This window comes from Gloeophyllum trabeum, assembly GCF_000344685.1.
Source record: "Gloeophyllum trabeum ATCC 11539 unplaced genomic scaffold GLOTRscaffold_00008, whole genome shotgun sequence".
Classification (NCBI taxonomy): Eukaryota; Fungi; Basidiomycota; class Agaricomycetes; order Gloeophyllales; family Gloeophyllaceae; genus Gloeophyllum; species Gloeophyllum trabeum.
In genome coordinates, this window is record NW_006920417.1 from 1,203,845 (window position 1) to 1,217,687 (window position 13,843).

A 13,843-nucleotide genomic window follows, 5' to 3' on the forward strand; every position below is an offset into this window, starting at 1 on the left:
GAGATATATATTCAACCTTTTACAGCTGTGATCCAGTACTTGCTTTGTCCATTAATTACACAGACTTGTGCTTCCTGGAAATCAAGCTCATCTGCATCAAGGACAGGGAATGCACCCACTGGTGTGCACATAGATATGTTCCAAATGTTTCTGAAGACAATACATAACTTCCCTAAGCACTCTTTTGCCGACCTCGGTCATATTGACCATCATTTCATCCCGATGGTGGACAGCTCAGGAATAAGAAGAGACAAACATGTTTATATCTACTGTAATGGTAGAATACCTTTCTTGCTGGTTTAAAATAGTGATATACATTGCTCATGCATGCATAAGGTGAGAATGGAGCAGAGAAACGCACAAGAATACGAGGGGATACTTGCAACCACCTTTCAGCCACAATCTGCTGACAAATCAACTCGCACCGGAACCGGGCGTTGCGCCTCCCCAGAAGCAGATGGCGAAGGCGTACTGCGACTCGGCGAGGCTTGCTGTGATCCGAATCCCGCCATCAAAGCCGTCAGGAGTATATTTGTTTGTATTTACCGGGGGTGGCGTTGGTTTGTACATATGTATGTACTAAAATGTAGCAGATCCAGCCAAGAGGGGTGCAAAACCAGAATTTTGGACACCGACCTCCAACTTTCCAGGACCCCCGGAAAGGGGGTAGGGGGGAGTCCCCCTTCCGTGTACGGACGAGCCGGACAGCGGCAGAAGCGCAATCGGACCTCATTTGGACGGCGACGATAAAATTAGAGACCCATCTTTGCCCGCAGTGTCACGTGACGTTCTGGCAAGCACGAGGTCTGACATTCGTCCCAGACGGTGCGTACTTGCAGATATTCAGAAGGCATTAAATCGTGACATAGACTAAATGATAAAATTGCTAATATCGTACTACATGCGTGCAAGCGTTTATTAGAGCAATATTGGACTTGATTCGGCGACTGTGCAAGGATTAACGGGAAACTGAGCAAAGAGTGCGTACTAGGACCCCGAACATCAATACTGACCCAGTGCAAAGGTAGGTCCGTGTTCCCGATTTAGATCTTGCACCCCTCTTGGATCCAGCAGGCATCCCAAGCCACAAATCATGTGACAGCACGCGTCTCAAGGCAAGGTCGGAGTTTAAAAACTCGAACCACCACGCCTTTCCAGCTTCCGGTCGCCATTCCCGCCACTATCGCGCATATCGACCAAGTAATCCGTCCTACGAAACCGAATACTATGACCACAGTGGGGTCTATAACTCGGCAAATTGCTGCACTTGAGTTGTCGGCAAAGCAGAACACCACTGCCAACAAGACCCGCCCGACACACCAGAAACAAGGGAGCGGCAACGTCTCGAAATTGCTCACGAAATTTGCGGCTCCTAATCCCCCAACCTCGAAGTCGATCAAGCCTCAAGCATCGAATTCTTCTATCAGTCGACTTCCTACCGCCGGTGGCCAAGTTGGTGGCAAGTCTACGAAGGCACCGACACCATTATCAAGAGAGGCCACACAGCCTGCTATAGACATTGGGAAATATGACGGAGGACTAGAAATTGATGAAGAGAATAGAGGGAAGAGGGTTTATGGCGAAGCTGCTGAAGACCTTGCTTTGGACTCTAGTGTTATCGAGTGAGCATCTTGCATTATCTTGGCTCGAAGCTCAGATTTAATGTCATATCCAGGCACCAGCCTACTCGTGAATGGCACCTTTCAGACTTTGACATTGGGCGACCTCTGGGCAAGGGCAAATTTGGGCGCGTTTACATGGTGCGCACGAAGTGCGAGCCAAAATATATCCTCGCCCTCAAGACGTTGTACAAGTCCGAAATCGTCGAGTCGCGCGTGGAGAAGCAGACACGACGCGAAATCGAGATCCAGCAGAACCTGCGCCACCCACACATTCTCCGATTATATGGTTATTTCCACGACGAGAAGCGCATCTTCCTGATGATCGAGTTTGCAGGCAAGGGCGAGCTGTACAAGCAACTGAGCAAATACGGGTGCTTCACGGAGAAGCGGAGCTCGCGCTATATCGACCAGATGGCGGACGCTCTGGAGTACCTTCACTCGAAGCATGTTATCCATAGGGATATCAAGCCCGAAAACCTACTGCTTGGGATCAATGGGGACCTGAAGATTGGCGACTTCGGCTGGAGCGTGCATGCGCCGGGCAACAGGCGGACGACGATGTGCGGGACCCTGGATTACCTTCCACCGGAGATGATTGAAGGGAAGGAGCACTCAAAGGAGGTAGATCTTTGGGCGCTCGGAGTGCTCACGTATGAATTCCTCGTTGGGTCTGCACCCTTCGAGGAACGTTCACATAACGGTGAGTATTTTCTGACGCCACCACGAGCTCCGGGTAATAACATTTCATCAGAAACGTACAAGCGGATCATGCGAGTTGATTTGCGCATCCCCTCCCGCGTGTCACCTGAAGCAGCGGACCTAATCGTCAAAGTGAGTCTGCTGTTAGCAGCTCCTTCTCTCAAATATTTCTGACATATCTCCGCGGCGTAGCTCCTCCAGCATGAACCGCACCACCGCCTTCCCCTCTCTGAAGTGCGTAAGCACCCCTGGATACTCAAGTACCGGTCACGTAGCTCGAACTCTCAGCCGCAAAACTAGCGGATGCGGGGGGTATGAGACTGCTTGTTGATTTATTGTAGCATAAGTATATCACAGTACAGATATGGACCCTTTAGGCTTTCGCATCTCATGCCTTGCTTGTTTCTTAGATCCTCTCCGTGCGTACCTCATATATCCGTATTGCATTGCATTACACCGTTGTCTGGCAGGTTTCTAGTGTCCGATAATGAGCTGTATTGGCACATGAGGGACGCGATGGCTCCTGTAGTCGACGAGTTTACTCCGTCCACCAACGTTATCCTCGCTGTCCATCATGGCCGCACTCAACCATGATTGACCCGTGTACATACAAGTAGGCTATCCTCCTATCCCGTGGAAGACCCATCATTCTGGTCGTAGCAGATCTATGTCCCCTTGACTAACACGCCACCTTTGGGAAGAACGAAGGGAGGTACGATAAGGCATACAGACCGAGTACCAGAGCAATTAAAATCTGACTTCCGCTATGCGTTTCAAACACATGAATCGAGCCCCGCACCCGGTAAGCGTCTACAAAGGCTCCTCTACTACCTCTATAGGGCCGTGTTCCTCTTCCTGCTTCCGCTCCCATTCCGCTATCCTTTCCAGGACGTGGACCCAGTCGTCCTCCGTTTCAGCACCCTTGATGAAGCTGTCCTGGATACCGAGTTGTTCCGCCCTCAGCCATCCCCGGCGCGTCAGCCACGTCTGCTCCCGATTGCGCCGCCGCCAAGGCTCCAGGTATGGCTTGCTCTTGTCAGCCAGGAAGTCCGGGAGCGGGATGCTCGACTTGTTCCGGAGCAGGTCGATAAGCCCGTTCATGTATGCTTCTGAAGCTCCCTCGCCGGTGAATGCACTAATCAAAGGTGGTCATTTACCTAGTCCTGGGGAAATAACGAAATGACTGACTGGCCGTAGCGATAAGGATCGATGCCTTGCTTCTGAAGACCGGACTCCTGCTCCTCAAGATCAGCCAGTAGCTCTTCGCGGCTTGGCAGCCAGTGCGGATCCGCAATAGTGTGGGCTACCAACTGTCCCTGAGCATAGTCACTGGGAGCATTGGCGATCCACAACGGCAGACCGACGAAAGATAGGGCGTTCGGCGGTATCGACGGATCTAAGGACAGACAGTGCCGGTAGAGCGGGCGGATGTAGCGCTTATTGGTCGTTAGATTCAATGTGGTGTCGTCAACGCCGTCCGGAGGAGATACAGTGAGCTGAGTCAACCACGGCACTAGCAAACTGTATCCCGTGGCAAGCAGTATAGTAGTATTCAACGGCGTTTCCAGCGTCGTGTTGTCGATGAATACGATGGCGTTTTCCGTGAAGTGCGAGATACGGGGCTTGACGATAGTTCCGGGGACGGGAGGAAGTTTGATGGGTTTGATGGTGTCATTGTCGTACGAATGATATACCTTCCCAGCCAACGGAACGGTCTGCTGAGCCATGTCCCTGCCACTAGCTCCATCACCCACCACTATCACGAATCGCCCAGCGTATTTCTCCGGCTCTCGATACCATAGTGAGTGCAAAATTTGTCGCTGACCATCACCTTGCCTGAGCCATTCGTCCTCGCCATCCCAGTGGGGTGAATATGGGTACCGATTATGTCCGTTGGCGACGACGAGCTGGTCATAATGTCCATGCGATGTATCACCATCCGCTCTTTGAACGGTGATGTCCCAATGTAAAGCTTGGTCATATGTAGCATTGACAACAGAGGTATTGAAGTGAATAAATGGACGCATATTGAAATGTTCGACGTAGTCGTCGTGATATTGTTGCAAGGCGTCGTGATGCGGGAAAAGGTTAGTCATGGGAGGAAATGGGAAATGCGGGTACGTCACTGGATTCGAAAGAGTCAGTAATATCACCGTAGACTTGGTACCGCTACAACTAAACTCACTGGTAGGGTGCGGGGTATTCGTCCGCAAAGCAGGGTACAAAGGAGTGGTCGGAAGTTCCGGCGGGGACGGAGGGTTCGGCTGAGGAACCCAGATCCCACCTACGCTAGCGGTCTGCTCGAAGACGTCAATCTTCCAGCCTGTCCGAATATCTTCAGGGAGCTCCAGGAGAGCCCTAAGTGCGCCGATTCCTCCCGTGCCCGCTCCGACAATGGCAATCGACTTGGACACGGGGATGCTTTCGGGCACCTGAGCCGGCGACGAAAAAAAGAGTGCAGAGATCACCCCCTAGGTCGTTGAAGATAGTCAATTAGATGAGAGTGCAATGAATTATAGGTGAACGGTACGTACGGACAATCTACTGATGGTACCCATGGTGGTCGAAAGCAAAGACTCCGCCAGTGAAGGCATCCGCGACCCCTAAGTAGTCTCATAGTCCAGAGCTACTGCTGACAGATATACGAGGGAAGGAAGGACCGCTAATCAATTGCAACTTTGGCTTATACGTGAGGTGATATGGCGTCAAAGCCTCCATATAGCACGAGATCAACTTCTGTTCCAACTGCGCTCGAAAATATCTCTGGCTGGGAACTGCGGGGTGAGAGAGTTGCTCCTGCTGGGAGTAGATGTCGTGGTCTGACACTGTAATGGTTTTTGGCGGAGGTTGCATATGGAGTTCACGTTCGATGCTAGACCGTGGACTCGACGTGCAACCCCTGCAGTGCCCAAATTGCGAACAGTGGTTCTCCCATGGCATGAGGGTACTACTCCGGCTTGACGATACGAGAGTGAGTCAATGAAGCTTGTAATTGCCTTCCCGTATGAACCAGGTAGGGGCTGTCCGATACATGGCAGCGTCTCAGAATTGAAAGATGGGTAATATGTGGGGTAAGTAAGGATAAGTACCGTAAACGGTGATTGACATAATGGCTTCAAAAAAACCGGAACCAAATAATTATTCCGATACAGCTTCAATTCCGAGCGATGTAACTCTATGATGCGGGGCCATTCCGTAGCACTTCCGCCATGCTTTGAGAGAAACGGTGTATAAGGCCTCTATAGAGGCCTGTGCTAGTTCGTAAAGCTGCCATCCTGTGCCTGTCATGTCTGTTCGGCCTTTTCAGTTCCTACTGATATGGGAGGGCAGCTGTGCCACCTTGTTTATCAAAAGGAGAAAGGGCGGCCTGATATCTCTGACTCGGAATCACTTTCGCGATCGTTCGGACTGTCTACATAACGATACGACGTCGAGGGCGAACCGTAATGAAGCCCAACGGGAAACCGCGGGGGAGCTATGCAAGACGAGCATGTAATCACTGCAGGCAGAGGTACGTGCGTCCATCGGAATGTGGCACGACGAGAGAAGTTGAGGATTGTGGCAGGAAGAGCCGCTGCGACGGACATGAACCGATCTGTGGCCCTTGCCAATTGACTGGGCATGAGGTGCGCACAAGACCAGTCAGCGGATGTGAGAGCAGGCTCAAATCTTGTGCAGTGTACGTGGGGCGCGGAGAGCGCAAAGAAACCCAATACCCGGCAATACGTTGAAATGCTGAAGAATCGCATCAAGGTCCTTGAGATCAATCTCAAGGCTGCAGAGGAAGAGCTCGCTGTGTACAGGCAGAACAACTCGCCCCCGGCCGTCCAGTTGCCCGCTGCGACGCTCACCAGCGACTCTCCGGATGCTCTACATACCCCAGAGTCTGATGAGCGCAGCGAGTCCCCCACTTCCCCGGATCAAGATCCCGACCTGGATCAGTTATGCACTTCCACCCAACACCTCGTCGTACGTGCCACTTATAGCCTGGAGGTGCCCTAATGCCAACCCAGCTCTGTAGCTGCAAGACAGCGACCTCCAAGTATTTGGCCCGACGTCTGTCTACCGCCTGTCTCCGAACGTGTCCGCTCCTCCACGCAGCCCGAAGATAGCTGACCGCTACCGCTTCGACTACGGTCGCATTCTGGATGATCGATGGCGGCGCTACCTTCCGTCAGACGTTTCCCTTGACCGCGGAGACCATGACTTGTGTGTGATCGCTCGCCTACTACCGTTTGTACGCCCACTGACCCCTTCTGGACCCAGCCTGCTCGATCTGTGCTTCAAGTTCTTCACGTCCTGGTGCATGCGCGTCGTACCGGAGCTTTTCCTGCGCGACATGTACGTCTTCTTGAGCGTATCCGAGACAGAGCCGCCGCCGAAGACGGCACACTACTCACCGATGCTGCACAACGCGCTCCTCGCGCTCGCGCTCGCGTTCTCGGACAAGCCGCACCTGCGCGACGTTGAGACCCGCCGGCGCTTTGCCGCGCAGGCGAAGAAGGACATCGAGACGGAGTGTGAGCGGCCGAACATCAGCGTTGTGCACGCCCTCTCGCTCATCGGCAGCTTTCATTCGACCCAGGGGGAGCAGACGCTTGGGTACATGTACTTTGGTAGGTCCCGGTCGTCACACTCTAGGTAGGATCATGTTGACAATCCCGGCAGGCATGAGTAGCCGGATGAGTCAAGCGTGTGAGTCCGCACAGTAAACTTGGGAACCTTCAGCGGGACTGACGACCTCGCCATGCCTCATAGTGGGTCTTAGCATCGACTGTTCACCATGGGTGAAATGCGGCGTAATCACAGATGACGACATGCTCGCCCGAAACTGGGCCTACTGGACAACATTCTCTCAGGTGAGTTTCTAAGCTTAGGTGTGTCTATTCAGCGCTGAGTATTGGTGCCTAGGACGTTTGCTGGTCTCTCCACGTCGGCAGGGAGTTCTGCGTGCCCGAGCCGTCCGACAAGCAGAAGATCCCGGTGCCTTTCGTTGATTCCGAGTTTGACCAGATCACGTACATGTGTCCGGAACCGTTCTTCAATGTTCCGGCGCAGCCCAGTCTGCTATCAAGCACGTTCGCTGCGAGCTGTGACTTGCTGAAGATTGCTAGGCGGATCATGGAGATTGTGTATGTATTACTTTATGATGGCTCAAAGGCACGAGAAGACTAAAGCTACCTTTCCTTGTCAGGAACGGCTTGACGAATAGGACACGGTACGAAACGCAACTCAAATTGATCAGCGAGATTGAGTAAGAGGCACAGTGGCTTGGTACGAAGCGTCGTATTGATCCCCATCCTCCACCCAGTTTGCAGTTGAATGGGTGGAAAGACGCGCTCCCGAAGGACCTCGACCTGACGCACTCAAACCGGATCACCGCCCTCCCCCACCGATTGATGATGCATCTGGCCTACTGGTGGTGCTTTATCCTCCTGCACCGGCCCTTCTATCGCCGGCCTCGTCCTGTTCACGGCACAGCCGTGCAAGATCTCGACCACGTGAAGGTACGTCCGTCTATCTGCACTACTCATTCGCAAATGCTAACCCTCGGCCAGCTCTGCAACGCCGCTGCCAACGAAGTCATGAAAATCCTCGAAACCTGGTCGACGCTCTACTCGCTACGCTACGCGCCGATCACAGTCATCCAGGTCGCGTACTCCGCCGGCACTGTCTACACACTCTCGTCTGTGCAGGCGATGGCGCGCCCGCGTCTCGCCGAGGTCGCCCTTGCCACCGCCGTCGGCAAGGCGGAGCTGTGCATCTCGTACTTGAGGGAGACGGGCCGCAGCTGGGAGTGTGGGAATCAGGTGGCGGATATATTGCAGGGTTTGCTGCAAAAGCAGCTACGTGCACGTTTGGAGATGCGTGCGGTGGACCGCCCGAGGTTGCTGGTGCAGACGCAGATCGCGCACTCGCAGCCTCACTCTCACTCCCACTCGCATCCACACTCGCACGATCAGTCCCAGCCTGATACGCGGTCTCCGCCGGTAGCGCACCGCCCCCCTGAACTTGACTACTCCCACCCGTCTATGTCTTCCGGCGCCGGTTCCTCCCTCTCCTCTCCAACCTCGCTGTCAGACCCGACCAACACTATGCAATACCTTCTCTCCCACTTCGGCAGCGACAACTCCTCGACCTTCCCACACCAGCCCGTGCCCGACGACCCTGATACAACAATGTCGTGGCCGCTCTCGTATGGCGGGATCCCGGACATGGGCGTGGGCATGCTCAATGGGGAGAGCTTCCCGCGCGTGCCGTACACGACGTTCACCTCCGGCGGGTTCGGGTTTGGGTCCCCTGAGATGGGCTTCGTCGCAGGCGCGAGCGGGAGTGGGGGGAGTTCTGAGATGAGCGCCGACGAGGTGGCATTCTTGAGGGGGTTCGTGGGGGAGGAGGGGCAAGGGTGGCAGGGCAGGTGAGGTGTGCTGGAATCGGGCTAGCTGCTATGTAATGGTGCAGTTGTAGGAATGTATGAACGATTGTATTATCAGGCTTGTCAGGTTTGTACTGGGCAGTACTCATGTGGTATATGTATGTATGCATGTATGTACTAGGGTCTATCGATAAATCAGAGCGTGTGCGCCGAGTTATCTGCGTGATCACGGTCCACCATCGAGGGAGCCGTGGCCGACGACCAAAGTGCATGGATTCGTGAAGCGCAAATGGACGGTATGGTGGAGCGATGGTTTGCGCTGCTGGTAGACCTGCGCAGGACGGTGATGAGGTGAAAGGACAACGTGGGGGCAGACATTAGCAGAGAAGCACACTGCTGAGTGTTCAGGAGGATCCAGTCGTATGATAATTGTTTCAGCGAAAGAGCACTTCCGTTGAATGATCGACAGACATCGAGGCCGAATGGTAGACTGACGGAGTGACCCTATCTCGAGGGGCACGAAGGGGAAGATGTTTCGTTGTCGACTCTTGGAGGTCCTTGTATACTTCGCCTAATGATGAGTAATGAATCGCGGCATATCTCGCGTTCATAAGACATTGCAGCAACAACTCACGCTCACTTCTGCGGAAGCGGGTGTGCGAACCGAGACGGGTCGTCCATGAAACTATTGTGGCCCATATGTGCTTATGAGCTAACTCCAAGCATCGCAGCGCTAGCAAAGCCAACGCCTGGCAAAGCACGCGTGATGATAGCGGACCCAGGATTTTCATGACAAGTAGCGGACTCCAAGACGAGAGTACGCGCTGGGTTGAGGCAAACGCGCACTCTGCTATTTCTGTCGGAACGGATCCCAGGCAACACGAGCTGTGAAGGGCTTGCATGTCCGTCCAGCGCTCTGCTCCTCGCCTTTTGACTACTCAGGCTCTGCTCGTATTCAAGAGAAACTGACCGCGTCGCTGACCTACTCTTTCTCGATGCCTGCTAAGGCTGCCGTCACGGTGGCTGGTCCTCCCGCCTTCGTGCTCGAAATCAAGAGTGAGTGGAGTCTCCAATGCAGACGGCGTCGAGCTAAGCCGTGTCGTAGATATCAAGTTTAGCGCGAATTCCGAGGATGGTATCCAGCGTGGACCATGGAGGAGCCATAAGATATATCTTTCAATTTCCATCGGAGGCATCAAGGATAAGACAAAGCTCATAACTGCGAAGGGAAGGATGGTGCAATGGGACGACATGCTGTCCTTGTGAGCAGCTTCTTCTATTGTCATTTGTCCCTCATCTAACTGCACATGTCTCAAACCCAGTTACAACGCTCGAATCACTAGCGACGCCGACAGCACTCAAATCGCTGCCGACACTATACTAGAACTTTCTTTGAAAGTGAAGCATTACATCCGCACCAGGCTGATCTTTACTATCCGGGAGAATGTTGCGACACTCCTTCATTCGTCCTCTGAACAGCATTGTATGTCCTCTCCAGCATCATATGCTCCCTTCCCTCATCATTTGCTAGCAGTTGTCCAAGACATCACACTTCAAGGATTGTCCTATCGGATTCAGTTTGACATTATAAAGTGCACTCCTTCAGAGCATGCTGCAAATATTGCTGCTGAGGCATCAGCTGCTATGGGGAAAATGAACATATCTCAGAATCTGCCTTCACCACCTGATTCAGCTGCAGGGAGTACTGTAACAGATACAGTATCTGCCTTGGCACCCCTCCTTGCCACAGCTGATGTTGTTGACAAAGTAGCAAGTGTAATTTCTCAGGTGACTAACATTGGTAATACCTCATTCCAAGTGCTGAGAAGCCTTGATGTTAGATCCATCCCTGGGCTAAGATGGCTCATGACATCCTCTTTATGGGCTATCAGGTTGTGAATTAATCTTTCAGATACTGATTTCAGTTCTGACTCTTGCAATTTGGCCAGGTCATCAGAGATGGGGTGGACCGTGACAGCAAAATGCAAGAACTCATGGCTACTGTCAAGGTTACATGTGACTTTGCAAAGGATGCAGTTGCTCGTCAAGATCTGGCTGATGGCCAGAAGAATATCATCATCAAGATGCTGCAACAGGTTGTAGAATGTTGTCTCTTTATCAGGGACTACGCCAAGGATGAGTCTTTTGGTAAGAAATGGGCTCAACTGTTGTTGTGATGTGTGCTCTACATTTACATGGTATTATAGTTGCCCGAGCATGCAAGCAAGCTTTCAAAGATACTGATGAACTCATTGATAAATACAAGGCAAAGTTTGAGGAATATAGGAGAGCCTTTGACTCCAACAATATACACCAAATCCAGATTGAGTGCATCCAGATCATGGACAAACTGGAACAAATGGGTAAGACTAATATCATCTTGATTTCATGCCATTATATGAAAACATTGGAGAAATAGATCTCAAGGATATTCCTTATGCTGCTGGTGCTTCATTTCAATCCTCCAAGGCTTGCTTACCTGGTACTCGCAAGGCTCTCCTGGATGAAATATCTCAGTGGATTATTGGGGACAAAAAAGAACAGATCTTTCTACTTACAGGTGGTGCTGGGACTGGTAAATCCACAGTGGCCCATACTATTGCAAGACAGTTCAAGGATTTGGGCCGACTAGGTTCTCCATTTTTCTTTGGGACAGGTGGAACGCCTCTTGAGCTCTTTGGCACCATTGCCCGTGATCTCTCTGCGCTTATTCCAGAAGTGAGGGCAAGACTGTCAAAAGTTGATACTTCATCTCGCAATACCCCAGATATTGCAGATCAATTCAAGTACTTTCTGCTTGATGCCACCAGTGGACTTGAAATTGTGGGGCCTGTGGTAATAGTCATTGATGCCCTGGATGAAAGTGGAGATATTCACGCCTGTAAAAGGTGTCTGGAGATCTTGGCCAACAATATCCACCTTCTTCCACCCAGCTTCCGCTTTCTTCTCACTTCTCGCCCAGACCCTAATATCGAGAAAGCTTTGCCCCAGGCATGCAAGAAGCAGATGGAACGTGTTCAAGGAACTTCCAGGGATATCTCAGAATATATTTTTGCCACCTTGAAACCCCAGGGCAAATTATTGGAAGGTCTCCCAACTAATACTTGTGAAGAGCTGGCTAAACATGCAGGAGACCTATTTCAATGGGCATCTGTGGCCTGCAATTTCATCAAGGAGCAAGTGGAATGGGAAGAAGCAGGAGTTCTTCCATCACAGAAATTCTCCCAAATTATTTTGAATGCCTCCCGGAAATCCACACAAGATCTGAATGGTCTTTATAGAGAGGTCCTCAATAGACTCTTCCCAGAGGAGAGGGAGGCAGCATTGAGACTCTTCCACAGTTTCGTTGGGCCAATCCTGGCATCATACCAAGCACTCTCAATGAAGAGTCTGTCTAGGTTGCTCTCTGAGCCTTTGGAGAATATCCAAGAGGTCCTGAAATTCATGGGCCCATTCTTGGATGGTGTAGCACCTAAGAGCAACCTGCCTATTCGACCTCTGCACCAGTCCTTCTATGAGTTCCTGACAACCTCTGACCAAGCAGGGCGGTTCTTCATCAACCTCAATGCACACCATCAGATGTTGTTGGAAAGGTCACTGGACTTGATTAACCATGACCTCACCTTCAACTACTGCAGGCTCCAAACATCTCACAAATCCAACTTGGACCAAAAGTATGATGAACCAAGTGTGGAAATCTCATATGCCTGTCAATATTTTGGAAAGCACCTAGAAGAATTGCAGATGCCACAAAATTCACAATCTGCCACCAGGACCCCACAAATGGATACACTGGTGCATCAGTTCCTGACAGAGAAACTCCTTGCTTGGTTTGAAGTACTGAGCATCTTGAGAAGGTTGGATGTTGCATGCCCAGCCTTGCTTCACCTGGCTAGATGGATGGTGAGTATCAAACCCTTGTACATGATTATGACAGTTGACTAATCCTTGGCCAAACTCAGAAGGATTCAGAGCTTTGCAGCTTTGCAGAAGATGCAGCTCAATTCATTCTCTACTTTGGATTGCCCATAGCAGTATCAGCACCACACATCTATCTCTCAGCAATGCCCTTTGCCCCAAGCACTTCTCTTGTTGCACAGAACTATCAAGCATCTCTTGTAAAAGCACTCACAGTCACAGAAGGCAAACTGAACAAGTGGCCTGCGCAGCAAATGGCAATCCACACTCAATCAGTAGTTCACTCACTTGCCTTCTCCCCTGATGGGAGGTGCATCGCCTCTGGCTCATGGGACAACACAGTCAGGGTGTGGAATGCTCAGACAGGAGAGCCAGTGGGTGTTCCTCTCACAGGGCATGAAGCTCAGGTCAATTCTGTGGCCTTCTCCCCTGATGGCAAGTACATTGCCTCTGGCTCAGATGACAAGACAATCAGGGTCTGGAATGCTGAGACAAGAGAGCCGGTGGTTGGACCTCTCACAGGGCATGAAAATTGGGTCACTTCTGTGGCCTTCTCCCCTGATGGCAAGTACATTGCCTCTGGCTCATGGGACAACACAATCAGGCTGTGGAATGCTCAGACAGGAGAGCCAGTGGGTGAGCCTCTCACAGGGCATGAAAATTGGGTCACTTCTGTGGCCTTCTCCCCTGATGGCAAGTACATTGCCTCTGGCTCATGGGACAACACAATCAGGGTGTGGAATGCTCAGACAGGAGAGCCAGTGGGTGTTCCTCTCACAGGGCATGAAGCTCAGGTCAATTCTGTGGCCTTCTCCCCTGATGGCAAGTACATTGCCTCTGGCTCACATGACAAGACAATCAGGGTGTGGAATGCTGAGACAAGAGAGCCAGTGGTTGGACCTCTCACAGGGCATGAACTTGGGGTCAGTTCTGTGGCCATCTCCCCTGATGGCAAGTACATTGCCTCTGGCTCATGGGACAAGACAATCAGGGTGTGGAATGCTCAGACAGGAGAGCCAGTGGGTGTTCCTCTCACAGGGCATGAAGCTCAGGTCAATTCTGTGGCCTTCTCCCCTGATGGCAAGTACATTGCCTCTGGCTCACATGACAAGACAATCAGGGTGTGGAATGCTGAGACAAGAGAGCCAGTGGTTGGACCTCTCACAGGGCATGAACTTGGGGTCAGTTCTGTGGCCATCTCCCCTGATGGCAAGTACATGCCTCTGGC

The 13,843-nt window shown here is 51.9% G+C and overlaps 4 protein-coding genes across 4 annotated transcripts in view; 3 read left to right on the plus strand and 1 right to left on the minus strand.

Annotated features, from left to right (window-relative positions):
• The first annotated feature begins 1,173 nt into the window (after positions 1–1,173).
• GLOTRDRAFT_77512 (kinase-like protein) lies at positions 1,174–2,887 on the plus strand. Its single transcript, XM_007868839.1, has 4 exons — positions 1,174–1,622; positions 1,676–2,322; positions 2,374–2,453; positions 2,514–2,887. The coding sequence occupies exons 1-4, from the start codon at positions 1,228–1,230 to the stop codon at positions 2,619–2,621; spliced, it is 1,230 nt and encodes a 409-aa protein (XP_007867030.1). The 5' UTR covers positions 1,174–1,227; the 3' UTR covers positions 2,622–2,887.
• Positions 2,888–3,131: 244 nt separating this feature from the next.
• Positions 3,132–4,879, minus strand: GLOTRDRAFT_116556 (FAD/NAD P-binding domain-containing protein; the record flags this gene model as incomplete). Its single annotated transcript, XM_007868840.1, has 4 exons — positions 3,132–3,456; positions 3,510–4,446; positions 4,507–4,726; positions 4,856–4,879. 4 exons carry the CDS (start codon positions 4,877–4,879, stop codon positions 3,132–3,134), a joined length of 1,506 nt encoding a protein of 501 aa, XP_007867031.1.
• A 1,708-nt stretch (positions 4,880–6,587) lies between these two features.
• GLOTRDRAFT_77517 (uncharacterized protein) lies at positions 6,588–8,513 on the plus strand (the record flags this gene model as incomplete). The annotated part of the gene is made up of 7 exons (XM_007868841.1): positions 6,588–6,937; positions 6,990–7,016; positions 7,080–7,180; positions 7,233–7,453; positions 7,516–7,575; positions 7,633–7,828; positions 7,880–8,513. Coding segments are annotated over exons 1-7 (1,548 nt in total), but the record flags the coding sequence as incomplete, so codon positions are not given.
• Positions 8,514–10,873: 2,360 nt separating this feature from the next.
• Positions 10,874–13,843, plus strand: part of GLOTRDRAFT_42827 (uncharacterized protein) — a gene marked incomplete at both ends in the record, with an annotated part of 4,965 nt that continues 1,995 nt past the window's right edge. Inside the window, 3 exons of the mRNA XM_007868452.1 lie at positions 10,874–11,060; positions 11,111–12,600; positions 12,663–13,570. Coding sequence (XP_007866643.1) covers positions 10,874–11,060; positions 11,111–12,600; positions 12,663–13,570 — 2,585 coding nt within the window. The remainder of the gene's footprint in view (positions 11,061–11,110; positions 12,601–12,662; positions 13,571–13,843) is intronic.

What these genes read in the sequence shown, in the direction of transcription:
- GLOTRDRAFT_77512 (XM_007868839.1), top strand. Translation starts at nt 1,228, where the DNA reads ATGACCACAGTGGGGTCTATAACTCGGCAAATTGCTGCACTTGAGTTG. An exon ending in TTGGACTCTAGTGTTATCGA is followed by an intron (nt 1,623 to 1,675) that starts GTGAGCATCTTG and finishes TGTCATATCCAG; the next exon opens with GCACCAGCCTACTCGTGAAT. An exon ending in CAGCGGACCTAATCGTCAAA is followed by an intron (nt 2,454 to 2,513) that starts GTGAGTCTGCTG and finishes TCCGCGGCGTAG; the next exon opens with CTCCTCCAGCATGAACCGCA.